This window comes from Labrus bergylta, chromosome 12 (genome assembly GCF_963930695.1).
Source record: "Labrus bergylta chromosome 12, fLabBer1.1, whole genome shotgun sequence".
Lineage (NCBI taxonomy): Eukaryota > Metazoa > Chordata > Actinopteri > Labriformes > Labridae > Labrus > Labrus bergylta.
The window spans coordinates 7,702,200-7,721,321 of NC_089206.1; the positions used below are offsets into that span (position 1 = coordinate 7,702,200).

General features: G+C 41.5%; 1 protein-coding gene across 4 annotated transcripts; it reads left to right on the forward strand.

Moving 5' to 3' along the window:
- Positions 1-990: 990 nt before the first annotated feature.
- Positions 991-18,870, forward strand: kdm5c (lysine demethylase 5C). 4 transcript variants are annotated; one of them, XM_065960921.1, is made up of 29 exons: positions 991-1,009; positions 3,189-3,336; positions 3,935-4,012; positions 4,120-4,242; positions 4,338-4,508; positions 4,647-4,781; positions 6,474-6,530; positions 9,385-9,508; positions 10,237-10,514; positions 10,735-10,893; positions 11,041-11,160; positions 11,273-11,431; positions 12,163-12,344; positions 12,651-12,813; positions 12,897-13,016; positions 13,114-13,308; positions 13,451-13,632; positions 13,755-13,879; positions 13,970-14,117; positions 14,207-14,297; positions 14,420-14,802; positions 14,929-15,067; positions 15,181-15,360; positions 15,591-15,719; positions 15,849-16,610; positions 16,753-16,795; positions 16,900-17,099; positions 17,488-17,676; positions 17,784-18,870. In XM_065960921.1, the coding sequence occupies exons 2-29, from the start codon at positions 3,193-3,195 to the stop codon at positions 17,799-17,801; spliced, it is 4,797 nt and encodes a 1,598-aa protein (XP_065816993.1). In that variant the 5' UTR covers positions 991-1,009; positions 3,189-3,192; the 3' UTR covers positions 17,802-18,870. The 4 variants fall into 4 exon arrangements, with proteins under 4 accessions (XP_065816993.1, XP_020491686.2, XP_020491696.2 ...); XM_020636030.3 differs by lacking the exon at positions 991-1,009 and adding an exon at positions 1,343-1,681; XM_020636040.3 differs by lacking the exon at positions 991-1,009 and adding an exon at positions 1,343-1,681 and having other exon boundaries at positions 17,788-18,870.
- Positions 18,871-19,122: the final 252 nt, after the last annotated feature.

The following is a 19,122-nucleotide window of genomic DNA, read 5'->3' on the forward strand; positions in this document are numbered from 1 at the left end:
CAGTCATCATATGAGGTTCTTTTTTTTTAAGAATGTAATTGATTTAGTCTAAGTGATGACCTGTAGGATTCTTGCATATCAGCTCTTACCAGTAAGGGACATAGATATTTAAAATAAAAGTTTGAGGAACGCAGATGACTTAGAAAGCAGGTTAGGATGCACCCCATGTAATGAGGTAAAAGCCCTCCAAGCAGGCGGCCCAAGTTCAAGTCTGACCTGTGGCTCCTCTCCCATGTCATATCCCATTCTCTTCCTGATCACCAACTCTATACACTGCCCTATCGAATTAAGGCAAAACCCCAAAATGAATCTTAAAGTCAATAAATAAAATGTGGTGCAAGACTTTAAGACGGAGGCGGTAGTAGCTCAGTCTCTAGGGACTTGAGTTGGGAACCAGAGGGTTGCTGATTCAAGTCCCAGCGTGGACCAAGTATGGAAGTTGGTCTGGTAGCTGGAGAGGTGCCAGATTGTGTCCTGAGCACTGCCGAGGTGCCCTTGAGTAAGGCACCAAACCCCCTCCCCAGGAGCGCCCGCTGTGGTCAGCTCTGTCACTCTGACATCTCTCCATTAGTGCATGTGTGTGTGTTGCATGACTACAGAGTGTAAAAACAGAAATTTCCCCTTGTGTGGATCAATAAAGGTAAATCTTAATCTTAATCTCCAAAAATGTCCTTATAGGGGTCGGACTTTCTCGGTGGGGCTGTTAATCTCTTGGCAAGAAGACCCTGGAACTAAAAGTCCTGGGTACTTATGGTGGAAATGCAGCTTTAGCTGTCCATCATTGTCTCTTGTTCTGCAGCGTTAAATGGGCAGTTAGATAAGTCTTGCTCAACTCAAATACATTGAATGGCCAGTGTGATTTGGAAACAAGCGCTATTAGGAAACGAGTTGCATGTTAATCCGGAAATTAGGCTCCGCGTTAAAATTACGCAACATTACCTAAACTGAAGTGTTGTGTAAATTCCATATGTCACCGCTTACGTCACTGCTTATTTAACTGGAAACAAAGGTAAGAAACCGATGATATTGCAATGGTTTGAAAATGTCCCAGTAGGCTACATGAGTACTAAATTACAGTAGGCTATATTTTAAAAATATACCTTATTCTTAAGAGCCTCGATTTCAGCATCCTAAATTACCACTGCAATATAAAGGTTTTAAATGTACTAATTCCACTAGGTTTTGTCTGTACGTACCGAACCCTGTCGCAGTTTAATTTAATTATCAGACTTGTGATTGCGTACGTGGGGACTACTTTCAGGGAGTAAACGTGACGGACGCGCAAGTGAAGATTTGAGGTGGTGCTTCGGTCGTGAGAGAGAAAAAAAAAAAAAAAAAAAAAAAAACTAAGATGGCGTCTCGTCAAGAAAGATAGGATGGCCTGAAGAAGAGTGATGATGATAGTGGTCGGAAAAATGATCGATAAACGACATAATTGATAAAGTTTAAGACTCTCGTTTTGCTGTTAAACGAACCTCTGCCATCACTGCGTTGAACCATAACGGAGTGTATGGATACCTGAGGCTGAGGAAAAACGGGGTCGGCTAGCAACGGTAGCAAGGCCAACTGGACCGAACAGTTTTGGCCAAACGTTAAGCTAACCGCCAGTCATCACAACAACAGAGGAAGGAGAGAGCGGCCACTTGCCCCACTCATACCCCGGGACATCGAGGTGTCTTCGGTCAGTCAACTTGAATGCAGCGAGGCATTGTAGTATGAAATGATAAACAAATAACTGCATGTGGCATTTATTTATTTTTTGTTGCAAACAGGTGACATATGTTTAGCGTGTTGCCAGCTCCGCTATGTAAGGTTAAAATGTTGACTTACACTCTGTTAGCTCAGCGGTGCTAGTTTCCTGAAGCCGTGTAAAGCGATCTTTTTCGGTCTGGAGGCCTCGTTGCTAACGATAGCTGCCAAGCGGCTGTACCTCTTTAATAGCACGAACAATGGATGCAAATTGACTTCCACGATTGCCCAAAGAAGACACAAGAATGACACTTAAGATAGCCAGCACATTATAAATGATTGAATTAGAGATGCTTTCCTTTCTTTAATTGAATGTTGTGACTTTCGCTGGTAAGGTAAGCTCTCGCTAATAGTTGCTGGCTAACATTTATATACACTTTTGAGTTGTATTTACAAGATGTAAGGTAACATCTTTTTGTTTTGTTTACACAATGTGCTTATTATGTGTGTTTCAAAAAAAGGTTGTTGATTAATCTACCCACTTGTGAGTGGTGATGCCTTTATGGCCTTCTATACCTTCAGGGTTCATGGCCCTCCACGCCATTGTTCGCCTGGAAGCTCATGAAGAAATCAGGTTAATTAGATATTTGACACTGAAGTGAAGCATGTGGGGTGTTGAGTTTGATACACTTTTCTTCAATAAGAAGTATTCTGGGGGAAGAAAAAAAAACATGTTTGTCTTCACTTTGAACAGGTCTTTTTTTAAATCAGTGCCTATTGCTCAAGTGCTTACACTAAAAAAAAAAATGTTGCAATAATTTCTATATTTATTTTTGTTGTGTTTGATGTTCTGTTCCACAGCTGATAAAGCGTGGTGCTTTGCAAAACTTTTGCCCCCCTCCCTTTTGCCTTGTTGATTCTCAATATCATGGGCATTTGTTTTGTTGTGTCTGGAGTTGGGGGAGGGGTTTTTGAACAAGGACCACTCTTGAGTGAAAAAAAAAAAAAAACCCTCATCCTGTGAATCCCCATGCCTCTTATGGATGTTTATGAAAAGTACTTATGTAAATTATATACAATGAAATTTGGAAGAGGAACTAACTACCTTCTATTTGAAACTGAGGCTGTTGAACTCCTGTGCTAGGATAAATCAAATATTTTGAAAGAGTAAACAAATATAATAGCCTTTTGTCACAAATGTATAATCTGCTGTAATGTTCCTTATTCATCAGTTCTTTAACTTTGGAACATTTATGGTTTTGTCGAGTAAATGTCATTTCTAAAGACCGCTGCTGTACAGTAAACAAACTTCAGAAATTATTGTTTTCCTATAACTTTCTTCACATCAATGTTAACTGTGCCAAAGTATCTTGAGGTAATTGAGAATTAAATGTAAGAGTATTGTGCTTTCGATGATGCTTTATTGATGCTGTCGTGCCCTTTGGTGAGTCTACCACAGTTAAATAACTTGTCTTGCTTTGTTCATTCTTATTTTTCAGGGCAATGGAAGGGGAAGACTTTGTGCCTCCTCCGGAGTGTCCAGTTTTTGAGCCATCATGGGAGGAGTTTCTGGATCCCCTGGGCTACATCGCCAAGATACGGCCAATTGCAGAGAAGTCTGGAATCTGCAAGATTCGACCTCCACAAGTAAATATCTGCCAATGCTTGAATTGTAGGGATGCCTTTTTCCTCCTCTGATCCAAAATCAGGTCCTTGGTCTTTGTCATGTTGAGTTGCACAATGTGACGGTCGCCCACCTCAGCCTTCTCACCCTTGCTGATACATCCAACTACAGCAGAGTCAAGCCGAGTTTTAACATCTTATCGGTATAGGCCACTAGCGGGGGCTGTAGCCTGCTCTTCTACCAGGATGTAAACAAACACGGATAGCATCCTATAGGAGCAGTAGTTTGATCTAGAATATTGAGGAAAAAGTTGTATACAGACTGTGCCAAGTTAAACTGGCATATCAACCAGGCGAGTCAGGCGTTACCACATTCAGGTGATTGTTCACAATTTTAATTATTTAATGAGTGTTTTCATACCTTTAAATTGGTCCGTAAGTCTGGATTTTAGATTTCTGTTTAGCCGAATAGGAAAGTAGCTCCTTGGAATATCTCTAGTGATTGGTGAGGAGGCATGCGTTTAAAGGGGTTGAATGAAAGTTTCACCTCCCTTTGCTCTTGACAACATTTTTCAATCCTGAAGTCTTTGATGTTTGATAGCATGTTTTTACCCTCCAACAGGACTGGCAGCCACCGTTTTCAGTGGAGCTGGATACTTTCCGCTTCACACCTCGTATCCAGAGGCTCAATGAGTTGGAGGTAAAAAAAAACATATTCTTAAAAGTTGCACATTGATGAAAGACAGTTAAATATGTGACTGGACCTTGTCATACTATCAATCATGTCCCTTGTGAATCCTATTTTAGGCGGAGACCAGAGTGAAGCTGAATTATTTGGACCGCATTGCCAGGTTTTGGGAGATCCAGGCTTCTTCCTTGAAAATTCCACATATTGAACGTCGCATCCTTGATCTGTACAGCCTGTCTAAGGTAAATACTAATGTAACGTCTTGAACTTAAAAAATATGTTGATCAATAAACGTAGGATTTAATTTCTTACTGGATGGAATACTTTCCTGTTCCAGATTGTGACCGATGAAGGAGGTTTTGAGATGGTTTGTAAGGAACGGCGCTGGGCTCGTGTTGCCCAAAGGCTTGGCTACCCTCCAGGCAAGAACATTGGCTCTCTGCTGCGCTCGCACTACGAGAGGATCGTCTACCCCTTTGAAATGTTCCAGTCTGGTGCCAGCATGCCGGTATCTATCTACACGCTCTTATTTCCTCCTGTAGTGTAACCAGGGGTGATAGCATTTCAAGTCTTCAATTTATTTTGGAGCTGAGCGGGTGTTTATAAAGGTTTTCATGTATATTCTCTTCTTTAACATCATTTCCAGCATTGTAAGCCAAAGCACTATGATGGTGAGGATGTGGATAAAGAGTACAAGCCACACTCCATCCCCCTGCGACAGTCTGTGCAGCCATCCAAAATGAGCAGTTACGGACGCAGAGCGAACCGCTGCCAGCCTGATGTGAGTGACATTCCATTCATTTGCATAACTCTCTTCCCAGTAACCCTACACTGAATACACCTGGTCAGTGGGTTGTAATGTCCTGGTTCACATTTCTGTGTTGCCTTGATGCCTCAGCCGAGGAACATGAATAATAATATAAAAATAAAAATGTTGTTTCCATGGTTACTTTGAAATACCAAAAAAACTGTGTGGGTTTGTTGAAGATAATCTGTCAAAGAGGAATTTGATGCAACAGTGGCACTGAAAAATCTGAATATCAACCTGCAGAAGATTTTAAATACCAGGTAGTTGGCTGTTTAACCTCATCAGTTATGTTTTTTTTAATTGTAGACTTCTAATCTCTGTTTCATTGTAACTACACTGTTTTCTTATGTTGTAATCAAAATGAATATGCAGGCTTATTTTCAGGACATCAAACCTTATTGTTCATAAGATTTATACTTATTTTCTTTGTTGGTTGAACAGCAAACATGAAGTTTTTGAGTCACTTGTTTATAAACATGGTTTAGTTTCTCACATGAATAACATCCTAGCTTCCATCATGACACACGAACAGAAAGTCAAAGCTCACACGCTTCTTGTTAACTGTGCTCATCCATGTGCTCTTTTACTTTGGTCACAGTGTCGCTAGTATCTGGAAGATCTAAAAGTGCACTTAGAGCGCATCCCAGCTTGCTAACTCTCCATGCCGCTTTGCTTATCTTTGCTGTTTTTGCTCCCTGCTTTGTGTTTTTTCCACTTCCTTTCATCTCACAGGTAGACACCCAGCTGTTTTTTACATTATCTACAAACATGCAGTTAAAGTTGTGGAACAGCCTAAAGTATGTTATCATATGCTTGCTCCATGTAAGCTATTGATGATTAGCTTGTAACATACACTTTCCGTTATTATTATCTTAAATATTTATAATATTTTTAAAATATAAAAGTAGCATAAAATGTTCTTTCTAAAGTACTTCATACATGACAGTGGATTCCAGTTATTTCACCATATCTGCAACACATTTTTTGCATATGCATTTATTTGCTGACTTGACAAAAACAGGACTGAAATTCGTACAGATAAAAATAAAAAGATCAATGCAACTACTACTCATAAGAGCTTTCGTGCAATAATTTGTTTGCTCATTTGTTTTATTTATTATTATTAACTATTATTTATATTACCAGTGAACACATTTTCAAGCATTCTGGCTGAAATTGTTTGTTTTAGCAGTTAAACTTAATTTACAAAAGTGAGGAGATCTCAATTGATCACTTACACCTGGATATTTAATGCCTTGGCATGCCAGGTTACCAATCTAGAACTCTTTCAGCTTTCAGGACAGTATCTTTCTAGGTCACAGCAGAGATAAAAGAAACAGTTCTGTTGAATACAAAAGCATTTTTACAATGGCATAGCTTTAAAAAATAATGAGAGTCATTTACAATGGTCTGGCAACATACTGGCCTCTGAGGCTGCACACCTGTCCAAAGTTGAAAGGCAACAATTAATATCTAGATCCACATCGTTTCCTTTTGGACCGTCACACGTCCCATGTCTCACGTCTATTGTGACCTTTGTCTCATGATGTGTCCCTTTTCCTACAGCTGCTGGCTCTGTGCCCTCCAGGCTCACTCCCTTCCTCTCTCATCTCCTAATTTCCTCTTGTCTCAGTTTATTGTTGCTGTTGTTGTCTCCCCTTGCAGGGTCCAGAGGATCTGGCCCCCCATCCTCTCACCACTGGCTCTGAACTCATCTCTGCGGTACTGCCTCGTGAGCATATAAGCTCACCTTCTGCCCTCCCCTGCTCTCTTCCTGCTTTTTTCCTCGACCACTTGAGCCCCCTTCTGAAGTTGTCTAGATTTTCTTCTTGTTATCCTAACTAACCACTAAAATATTTTCATTAACATGCATTCAAAGGGATTACATTAAGCAATGTAGGAGTGGCAGTAGCTTCCTGATTGTTGTAAACATGATGGCCATGTTTCACATTTTCAAACTCTAGAACAGACACCATACACAGTGAGATTCCCCAAGCTGCTGACTTTTTGTTATGAAACATTTTGTTCCTCATGATTATACCCCATGGACTGTTAATAAAAATACACTGTGCAGTCTTATGTTGGACAAAGGTGTTTTTGGGCCGTGGTTTTTTTTAAAGGGATCCTAAATGTCACAGTTCACTGAGGGCTCTTGAAGAAACTTTCAATGTATCCCAAATACCAAACATACTTTCTCCCAGGTTCTCTTACTTTCTCCCTTTCACCCATGCTCTTTGTCTCTGGTTGTACTTGGCTTCAAACGCTTTGTTGCTTGGCTGTCTGTGTGCTTATGCACTTTTGCCGGCTTGCCTTGCTGTCTGCTTAATTCAGCAGCTAACAGTGTGGCTGCATGAGTTTTCTTTAGAGTGCACTCACAGAAGAACTTATTCTTAGTTTGATGGGTTTTTACTTCTTGAGGTGTATCGTCAGGTGATGGACTGAGCTACATTGAAGTCTTAAGAAATCATTTTGTTTTAACTGTCAGTCTCTAAGTTTTACTGCCCTCTCCTCTCTACCAAGCCATGCTTTGAGCTATGCCCTGTAATCTGTTTTTAATCCCCGTCTCACTTGAGTCCTCCTCTTGTCGGCACAGACAGTATGCCAGGACAAAGCACCTGTTTTTATTTATGCAAAAATACAGAGAATAACGGAACTGAAACCGATACAGACAGATTTAGAAACAAACATGCTTCTTCCTTTGTCCTCTATTTGAAACTCTTGAACGTCTCTTGGTATTAAGCCTTTGTGCTCTAATTGGCTCTTGCAATGTTGCAATGGCATTGTATAAATAAGTCTCTGCTGTGTGTGAATTCACATTGTGTTGAGACACCGCAGACCACACACCTGAGTAGAGAAAGTGTTTATATAATAGATTTTTATCCATTCAGATTTGAGCCAAACTGGTGGTGTGAAAGCATCTTGAATGGATGTTAAACAACTTCCAGGGCAGGAGTCGGGAATCATTTGACTCCTGCTTCTAAGTGTTTTTATGATTTATGACCTTCTCCATGTCCACCTACAGTCACATACACATGACGTATGTGTTCTGTTTGCAATCATAAGGCTGACAGACTATAACTAGTGTTACAAAACTTGGAACAATAAAACTGATTCTGTGATTTGAAAATTTGAGGGGAAAAAAAGAGCAAAAGAAAGGACAGGCAATGCACAACACGACGGTTGTTCTTGAGTTCTAATCAGCATAGAAACCATCATTAATGGATGTTATCAAACAAAACCATCGTCATTATCGTCATCATCATCATCAATAATATCAAAACCATCGTCATCATCATCATTAAGGTCTTAGGTATTTATGAAAGAGCTGGGTCTTTAGCTTTTTCTTAAATGTACTGAAAGGTATGACGTCAGGGTGACAAAGTTTTCCCTACAACATTGTTTCAGCCAAATGTCTCACACCTTAAGATACAGAAGTCTCATTGCAGTTTACTGTAAACAGTGTTCTTTTGGGGGGGATTGAAGCAGCTCAGTAAAGAGAACACTGTGTGAAGCCAGATGAAGTTGAACTGAAGTCAAGAAAACATAATTCACAGCAGCTGAAGGCTGTGTTCAAGTAGGCGGTAAATACAAAGCAAGATTTGGTTTTTAAAAAAACAAACAAGTGCACGTGGTCTTCTTGCTGCTTTCAGTGTGGCCCGCATGCGGTGCGGCACTTCAGATTTAATTAAGTTTTACATGTGATCCAAACAGGAAATAACTCTGACCCAAAAAATCTGATCACATTAGAGACAGATAAAAATGCTTTGACGATGTAAGCTAACTATTAACGAATGATATGTTTATGCAAAACTTGTGATGCATTGTTATCACTTGTAACAGCACGCATGACCTGAGATATTAGGTGGGAGTAAAAGATAAAACAGATTTAAGAATTCTGTTTCTATGGGGGACATGCAACAGATCTGCAGGAGAGCAGTCAGGGATGCTGGGAGATCAAAAGGCACAAAAGATAATGGGTGACTGGATACGACTTAAACAAGAACAGTGAAGCGTGCTGATAATAATAAAATGACTTGACTTGAGCACTCCTCAGAGGTCATAATTCCCCAGAATCATCTAAGACAGAAAAAGGTTAATAAAATAGTGGATCAGTTGTGCTTAGCAAGATGTTTGTTTTTATTTTTTTTGCCTTCTTACTAAACAATCTTACAAAATACCTTATGATCTACAAATGACAACTCTTTTCTCTTTTGACTTCTTCTCATCTTCCCCATCCAAAATAATATACTAAGAACATCATAGAAGGCTTTGATGAGAACCAAAATAACAATTAACACATTTTTAATGATGCCCTGTCTCAACTGGATGGTTTCAACTGCTGTTGACTTTGTGTTCTGGTGGTGGGTCTTGTTCTTTAAGCTCTCACTTTGACGTAGCCTAACTTTTCCTTACTTTCTAAGTGAGCGTAAACCTTCTTGTGATGCACTGCTGCGCTCTCAAGTTTTTCAGCTGTCTGCTCTGCATTTGGCCGACACACTTGGTTTGATCTGTGTGCTTTGGAGAGTAGCTGTCGTCTTTTTAAGCCTTTGTCACTGAAATGTGCTTTCGTCCACAGCCTGAACCTACAGAGGAGGACATAGAGAAGAACCCAGAGCTGAAGAAGCTACAGATCTATGGTGCAGGGCCGAAGATGATGGGACTTGGACTGGTGGCACGAGACAAAGGCCTCAGGAAGAAAGGTTAGTGCCCTGAGCGTGGAAAAATGAATTAGGATGGGAATTTAAAAAAAACAAAACGTTAGACATAACTTCTTATCAGACTAAAAAAATTAAAAAGTTGCCCCTTTGATGTGTTAGTATATAAAATCTAATCAAATCACCTTTATTTCTATAGAACATTTAAAACAGCCAAGGTTGACCAAAGTGCTTTACAGAGTTAAAGGTTAAAAGTGATACTATCATATATGTGAGATGATTTACAATGCTAAACGTCAGCATGTTACAGGCTGTTAACATGAGGGGACTGAATATGAAGTAAATACGATTTAAATGGGATGGTGCATCCAGAGAAAATCAGTGTTTTATTCTGCATGATTCACCTCGTCAACAAAGGGTCGCTACATGCAGAGTGTAGGCTGCCAACCCAATCACAAGCGGCAAACTGTTCAGGCATTCTGGAAATGTATTTCTCAGCTGAAATGAGTGTACATGAATTCCATTTAATCACTATTTATTTCATTTATTCTTATGCTAGTGGGCGGTCACATTGTGATGGTTGGTCACCACAACAAATGAATGGTCGGGGAAACCCTGCAGTCAAATATATTGACTGTAGAATTTATTATTGACTTTTATTGTCAATATATTTGAGAACTTGCCGTCAGTTTTGAGCACCACAATCAGGACTACCGGTAGCTGTCGTCTCTAAAAATGTAATTGTTCTGAAAACTCTTTTCTCTTCTTTTTAGATGAGCTTCCTCAAACTGTTACCATCAAGGAGGATTTGTCTCCTGCTCCTGCTGATACCTCGGTCAAAGCAGAGCCTCTGGAGGCTCCAGAGAAGAAGAGTGAAGGAAGCACATCAAGCCCCGAGCCGCCTCCCCCCAGCCTCATAGTGAAAACAGAAGTGAAAAAAGAAGAAGCGGAGGAAGAGAATGGGAAAGAGAAACATGAGGAAGATGATAAAGATGGACCTTTTACCAAAATGACCATGAGGCTTAGACGCAACCTCAACAACCCACAGTGTGTAAGTTGACCACAGGTTGCACCTGGTGGGCAGTTCAAATTGACATCCACATTTCCATAATGTAAACTACCTTTAGTCAAATGATTCTAAATAGCTTTTACTCGACTTACTTTGCCCACAGTCTGATGTTTTTTAGAATGTAATCTCTTCAGAGGACAGTGTGTTTGTCTGCTTTCGTGAAAGGTAACCACACTCTGCTTTTCTTCTCCCTTCTTCAAAGGTGGATTCTTTTGTGTGTCGGATGTGCGGCCGGGGAGATGATGATGAGAAACTCTTGTTATGTGATGGCTGTGATGATAACTACCACACATACTGTCTACTGCCCCCGCTTACTGATCCTCCCAAAGGCAATTGGAGATGTCCAAAGTGTGTGGCAGAGGTAAGTAAAACTATTTTAACCCTTTCAAAAAGGAGTCTGGTGGGACTAACTGTATGACTCTTATTCCAGATTTCACAGTGCTTTTAGAATGTTTTAACTCTCAAGACTTATCTTTGTTGTGATATTCTCACTATTTAAATTTTGTAGGAGGTCAAGAAACCCTCAGAAGCGTTTGGCTTTGAGCAGGCCACACGAGAATACAGCCTGCAGAGTTTTGGGGAAATGGCGGACGCCTTCAAAGCAGATTACTTCAACATGCCTGTCCATGTAAGTGTGCACACATACAGCAGGATGTCACCTATTTACTTTGAGGCATGACTCTGCGCTGACTGTTGACAATATGAGAGACTAATCTCCAGCCTGTTGTTCCCGTTTGTAGATGGTTCCCACTGAGCTCGTGGAGAGAGAGTTCTGGAGGTTAGTGAGTAGTATCGAGGAAGACGTGACTGTTGAATACGGAGCCGACATTCACTCAAAAGAGTTTGGCAGCGGCTTCCCGATGGACAATGGCAAGAGGAAGCTCACAACGGAAGAGGAGGTACATACATTGTTGTGTTTTTACTAACCTTTTGTAGCTAATCTTGAATAGTCTTCAATTTCATTCATTGTTAAAATTCTCAAAACTGCTCAAGTAAAGTGTTGATCTCCCCCAAAAAAACATTAAATCCACTGTCATGACTGCAGGAGGCTCATTCGGCACTCAATTTTCTATTTCATCAGAAAATATTCCAAATATTTTTTTCTTCCTTCATTGGGAAGTTGAAAACAAGCCGGCATACTAACAGAATTACAGACAAAGAGATGATGCACAAATAAAACAAATCAAACCCATGAAATGTGTTTTATTATAACAGTTTTGACATGCATGGACAAACATATCCCTGCCTAACGCTGTAAAAAATACCATGATAGTGATAACTGAAACTAAAGTGACCGCTATTGTCACCGCTCTTGTTTTTATGTTTAGAATTTGAATCAGGAGTTGATCTGGGTCAGTTTGTAAAAAATATTAAGAATCAGTCAAATCCAAACAAAAACCAACACTAGGAAAAATTGTTTTCAATAAATGTACTGTAGACAACAGAATGTCAATAGTGTCATTTAGTTTTTATTTGAGTAAAAATCTTAATTATTTTGTAATGTATTCAAATTACATGAACTGTGTATATAAAGCAATCCTGTTTACGTGGTTCCTGCAGTCAGTTATTAATCAAAACATTTCAGTCAAAGTCTTTATTTTCAGAGCTGTCTGTTTTCTGTGTTTGTTAGGAATATGCCCGCAGTGGCTGGAACTTGAACGTGATGCCCGTGTTGGAGCAGTCTCTCCTGTGCCACATTAATGGAGACATCTCTGGGATGAAGGTGCCGTGGCTTTATGTGGGCATGGTGTTCTCAGCGTTCTGCTGGCACATCGAGGATCACTGGAGCTACTCCATCAACTACCTCCACTGGTACAAAATGATTCTTGTGCTTGGTGTGGGTTTGATGTTAGTTTGTAGTTGTAGGCTTGAACAATAGCAGCATGGAGGATGGATAATAGGAATGTATTCTGCGTGCACACTTTCTCTCTCCCAACTGTACTCAGTTCTTAATATAAACAAAACAACAACTGAAGAATGCAGAGGAAATTCAACTGTTTTCCTGTGTTTGTTATCATATTCTCTGCTGTCCAAAAACAAAAAAAATAGAGAGTTTCAAAAAAGATACAGCTATGTCGTGAAAAACTAAAACCTTTCCTTTGTTTTCATTATGTGCAGGGGAGAACCCAAGACTTGGTATGGCGTTCCTTCTGTGGCCGCCGAGCGTCTTGAGGGGGTGATGAAGAAGCTGACACCGGAGCTGTTTGAGTGTCAACCTGACCTGCTGCACCAGCTGGTCACCATCATGAACCCCAATATCCTCATGTCTCACGGAGTACCGGTCAGTGTCTCAAAATCACACAACAGAAAATCTAGTTTGATGAAACGTTCTCTGTGATTAATCGTTGTGTTTTTGATACGCAGGTTGTGAGAACCAACCAGTGTGCTGGTGAGTTCGTCATCACCTTCCCCAGAGCTTATCACAGTGGCTTCAATCAGGGATATAATTTTGCTGAAGCTGTTAACTTCTGCACTGCGGACTGGGTACGTCTCTTTCAACTGTCTGTCTCCAGCTTTCCTTTTCACACCATTCACAGTACTGCAATAATCAACATCCTTCTGTCTTCTCTGACCCGCTCAGCTGCCTGCTGGACGCTCCTGCATCGAGCACTACCGTCGTCTAAGGAGGTATTGTGTGTTCTCCCACGAGGAACTCACCTGTAAAATGGCCGCAAGCCCGGAGAAACTGGACCTCAACCTGGCTGCAGCTACACACCGGGAAATGTTTATCATAGTTCAAGAGGAGAGGAAGCTGCGGAAGGGTTTAATGGAGAGGGTGAGACAGAAATAACTCGCACTGATTGTTGTTTCTCTGTTTATACATTCATTCTTTTTATACATGAAGAAACATCATCAGTACAGTTGAGCTCTGTGCTTTAGTAATTGGATATTGTATTGTTTGTGTGTTTTTCCTGCAGGGCATTACTGAAGCAGAGCGTGAAGCTTTTGAGCTGCTTCCTGATGATGAGAGACAGTGTGATAAATGCAAGACAACATGCTTCCTCTCTGCTCTGGCCTGCTTAAACTGTCCCGAGCGACTTGTGTGTCTCTACCACACTCAGGATCTGTGCAACTGCCCCACTGAGAAACTCTACCTCAGGTATGTATGTCTTGTGTAGCCACGAGTGTGTGCATATGCTTTACAGGGATAATAATGTTTTCTGACTAGCTTGATATGTATTTGTTATGCTAACATGTTTTTGTCATCCCCTCACTGTGCAGGTACAGATATACCCTGGACGAGTTGTTAGCCATGTTACACCGATTAAAGGTCCGATCTGAGTCCTTTGATTCCTGGGCTAACAGAGTAAAAGAGGCTCTTGAGCAGGAAGAAGGAAATAAAATAGGTAAGAATGGATCAACCGTAAACCCTTTACAAAGCATTTAAACAGAAACTGACAATCTTGAAATAACAAACACTGGTTGTTAAATTACAGGAATTGATGATCTGGAGATGCTGAAGAAGGAAGCAGTAGAAAGAAAGTTTCCAGACAACGAACTCCTGCGAAAACTCAACACTGTTGTTAAAGACATCGAACGATGTCAGCAGACGAGTTCTGAACTCCTCAGTAACTCAAAGAGCAGGTATGACAGAACAAAAACTGAGGGTTTTTTTCTACATTCAGTGCACAGTTACAATCACTCACATGTTACTGTTTTTTAATTTTTTTTAGTGAAAGTAAGATGACGTTGGCAGAGCTCAAATCTTTAGTAGAGACGATGCAAAACCTGCCCTGTGTGATCGACCAGTTGGAGGGAGTACAGGTAAGAAGCTGCAGCAAGAAGCTTGTCATTTCTCTAACTTTATCCATTAACATACATTATAAAAATACACTTGGTTTACCTCTGCATCATGTTTTTTTTTTTTTTTTCGTTTATTATTTAAGGCGGTTCTGCAGACCGTGGAGGAATTCCAGAGTCGAGCTCAAGCGCTGGTCAGTGACAGAGACTGGAGGAGGGAGTCTCCACCAGCTGAGCAGTTGCAGACTCTGTTGGAGCAGGGGGCCAAGCTGCCTGTTGTGGTGCCGGAGTGTGATTTACTCCGGGGCCTAAAGGAGCAGGGCCATTGGCTGGAAGAGGTGAGGCGAACACTGGGCACTGAAGGAGGGGAGAGGCAGGAGGTGACGTTGGAGGTGCTGAGGAATCTGATGGAAGCAGGCTGTAACGTACCTCAGAGTGTTTCTGTGGAGACCGCCATGGCAGAGCTGCAGGAGCTGCTCACGATCGCAGAACGATGGGAGGAGAAAGCACAGATCTGCCTCGAACAAAGGTAAGACAAACATATCGTAAGATAAACACTTCTACATACTTCCCCTACTTTAGGGGTTGTCCTCATTTCTCAAGTAGTTTATCTTGTTTCAAAGAACAGTCCCTTCTCATGGTTTCATTCTTCTAGGCAAAAGCACCCTCTCTCCACGCTGGAGGCCATAGTAAATGAGGCCCAGCTTATTCCAGTCAAGCTGCCCAACATTCAGGCTCTGCAGGGTTGTCTCACTCGAGCACGAGCCTGGGTGACAGACCTAGAGGAAATCCAGGTGACAAAAATAAAAATTTGACTTTGTGATTTAACTGGCAATTCGAAACATGCTTATGTGCTTATGCCATTTTGTTCTTGGAATATTATAATTGATTCCTTTTTCTGTCGTAGAATGGGGAGCATTACCCATGCCTGGATGACCTGGAGGGCCTGGTGGCTATTGGACGGGACTTGCCCGTTTTCATGCAAGAGCTGAGACAGCTGGAGCTGCAGGTAGCCAGCGCTCACTCCTGGAGGGACAAGGCCACTAAGACCTTCCTGAAGAAGAGCAGTCCACACAGTCTGCTAGAGGTGGGCAACTTTTTAGTTTTCCATTTTTTGTTGATTTGTTGGTTTTCTGCTTTGATTGTGTCCCACCTTGTTCTTGCATCACATATTAACAAAGTCAAATTAAAAAAGGGTAGGCAGCTCTAAAGAAATTATAAGAAGTTAAAGCTGAAATTGTATCAAATTTCTGTCAACACTGAACAGCAAAACAAGGTATCAGTACACTTATGTCACACTCCGTTATTGTCCTGCAGGTATTATGTCCGTGTGCAAAAAGGAGAGAGAGGCAAGGTGAGACGCAGCAGTTGGATGATCCTTTAGATGATTCTGATACCAACACTTTGGGCCTCTCTGCTCACGACCTGAGGGACCCTGCAGCTATTGTGAGTTTTTGATATCATTATCATTTTTAATCGCTCTCTCTTAAGATTTCTTTCTTTCTTTTTACATTTTTGTTCTGTGCATAGATAGTCGTTCTTATTGAGAACTGGATTTGTATGTCTCATCTCCAGGTGATGGCGTTCAAAGAAGGGGAGCACCAGGAGAAAGAGACACTACTGAGGTTACAGCAATCCAACATGTGTAAATCTGGATTTAAAACCGCAACTCGCAACGAGGACAAGGAGAACGGGAGGTGGGACGACGCCATGGAGACGGACACATCCAGCCAATCAGAGAACTCTGTAAAAGAGAACGGTAACAGTAACCACACCTGCACCAACCCTTCTCAGTCGGTGTGTGTTTGTGGAGGTCAGCCTCGTGCTCCTCAGCTGCGCTGCCATCTGTGTAAGGACTGGTTCCATGGCGGCTGCGTTCCTTTCCCCTCCCTGCTCCCCACCTCCGGACCACCAGTGAACCCCCTCTGCTGGTGGGACTGGGACTCACGTTTCTTGTGTCCGCAATGCCAGCGGTCGCGGCGTCCACGCCTGGAGACGATCCTGGCGTTGCTCGTGGCTCTGCAGAGGCTACCAGTGCGTCTGCCTGAAGGAGAAGCACTGCAGTGTCTCACAGAGAGGGCCATCACCTGGCAGGGCCGAGCCAAGGAGGCACTGGAGACACCTGAGCTGCAGGAGGCACTCGAGAGGCTGCAAGAACTCAAAGAAACTCTCCACTGTGACACAGAGAAAGGGGAGGAGGAAGATTTGGAAAAGGGGACAGAAGGGAGTTCAGTGATTGTTTTATCGGACTCCGATGGAGGGGAAGGAGAGGAAGGAGTCATTGATCTGACTGAGGAGTCACCTAAGAAGAAGACCAAGGAAACCAATGGCACTCAGGTTTACACCTTTCTCTGATTCTATTTGTCTAATCTTTTTTATGGGATGAATAATGTTAAATTCCTGTTTCATGTATTATTGTTATTATAAATTAACCTATTTAATTGAATCTTTTTTTTTATCACTGTTTGTTGATCCACAGGTTGGCTGTAAAAATGGCATCAGCAAAAAGTCAAATGTTACAGGTAAGACATGGTGCTCATTTCTAAGTAACCATCAAACAGTGAGATGTGCAAGTTAAACCACAGACCTCAGCTCTGAGCACGTTTTCTTCCTGTGCACTGTTCAGGTGTGGGGTCTCTGATGCCCCTGCTGCCTCAGCTCAAAGGCCAGGTAGTGGAGCTTGTACCAGCCACCAGGGTCAAACTGGAGGAGCTGCAGCTGGAAGGAGATCTGCTGGAGGTGTCTCTGGACCAGACACTTCCCATCCACAGAGTCCTGCAAGCTGCTTCACTTCCATCCAGAGAATCTTTGCACACACTCATCCAGGTCAGGAAAATACATTCTGACATTTTAAATTACTTCTAAAGGGCAAGATATTAAAAGGACATAAACCTGAAGCATTAAATGACAAAATATAAGCAGGGCTTCCAAAGACATATGGCTTACCCAAAAGCTTACCCAATTCTTATCAGGTTAGGAATAATTGCAAAAGAGCAATAGGCCTCTTTCTCAAATAGGGGTGGGCTGGTAAACACTTTGGGTGGGCAATGCTGGCTGTAGATAGCTCAGTGGTTGAATGATTTTCTGTCATATCTAGAATTGAAGTCTGACTAATCCCTTTGCTGTTTTTTGGATGAAGCTAATACAAGTGTTGCTGAGTTTAGTACACAGCACTTTTTTGATCTGTAATGTTCTCGTTGTCTTCGTCTCCCAGATTGAGCTTGAAGAGCAGAGGCGAACCGGACGTGGTCGACCCAAGGACTCTAAAAGGAAGAGAAAGGGCCACAGAAGCAGTGTTGGGGAGGGGGCAGGAGGGAGGTCACTGGATGCCTCAGAGTCAAAGAAAACCTGTCCTCTCAGCCACAGCCCCTTCCCTCACTTACCTGTCCAGACCCACCCAGAGGTAAATGCCCCACCCCCCCCACCCCTTTATCCTGCTTTTGCTTTAACATTAATCCAAGTAATGGATGTGGTTTTAATGCTTACATAATAACTTTTTCTTTGCTTTAGACAGATTTTGTGATGTAGTCGACGCTGGAGCTCTGTTCAAACGGATCCGTCGTAGGACTTGGGGACAGAAGGTTCTGTGCCAGAAAACAGTGTCAAGTTATAGAAAGATGCAGGACATCCCCCTCCCCCTGTACCGTTCACCCCTCCTCATTCCTCATTTACACATTCAGACACTAACAGAGCAATGACTCTTCTTCTACACTCCACTGTCTCACCCCAAACTCAGCCATATCTCCCCCCATTGTAATTATTCTTTTCCGTCTCACCCGTCTCTCCGCCTTCCCTGGAACATTTCCCATGAACATGTAAAGACTGTTGAATCGATGTGGGACTTACCACCATAGGAGTCTCTTTGGTCTAGAGTTGTCTCTGAGGTCAGTCAGTATGCTAATGTTATCCAAACTGTATTAAATGCTAGTTCAGCTGAAGCCTGTCTGAGCGCAGGCAGTTGCAGTTTCATTTCACTTAAAAAGTCCCCGTCATTGAAGTTGGATAAGCTATGGTTTAATTCTGTTTTGGGAATAAACCCTGAAGCTGAGGTACAGCAGAAGGTTTTGACCCCTGATCTTAGACAACAGCATCGTTGTTACACTTGTATTTTTTATTTTATTTTTTTAGTTGTACTGAATCTTGTGTTTGATGCTGTTTTGAGAGGACATGCATTTTGAATAAACTGAGAACATTTTGGGAAGTGTTAAAAGAGGCATTCATGTTTTTGGTGCTACTTTCCCAGAATGGACATCTGTACCTCTTAGCTTTGTCCTTCCCCTCCCATCCCCCCTCCCCATGATGCCTTTTCCTTTTCTTTTTTTAACGCCCATCCTTTTTATTTTATTCCTTTCCATCTGACCTTTTTTCTCTCCCTCCTTCTCTTTCTCTTTAAAAATTAAGGTAACTTCACTGTAACTCACTTTGTCACAATTTATTATGTTTCCTGGGTTCAAATTATATTATTATTATTATTATTATTATTATTGATATTGCAGACACACAGTTGTCGTGAGTTTGTGTAAAAACTATTCATTTTAATGTTGCCTTTGTTTCTTTTCACTCTTGCTAGAAAATAAAGGTTTAGTATTGTTTAGGACATGATGCCTCGTTATTTCTCATCCAAGTCCTGAAAAAAAATCAACACGTTTTCTGCATTGTTAAAATTCCCAACAAAAAGGCAGCAAATAAAAAGTACCAACACATTTTTTATGCTCACAGCATTTATTTAGAAAAACATTCACTATGAAATGACAGACACAGGACATCACAATATTCAAGAAGTACACCATGTTTTGTCTATGCTAGAAGATTTTAGAAAGACACATCCACAAATTACATTATGTCAAAG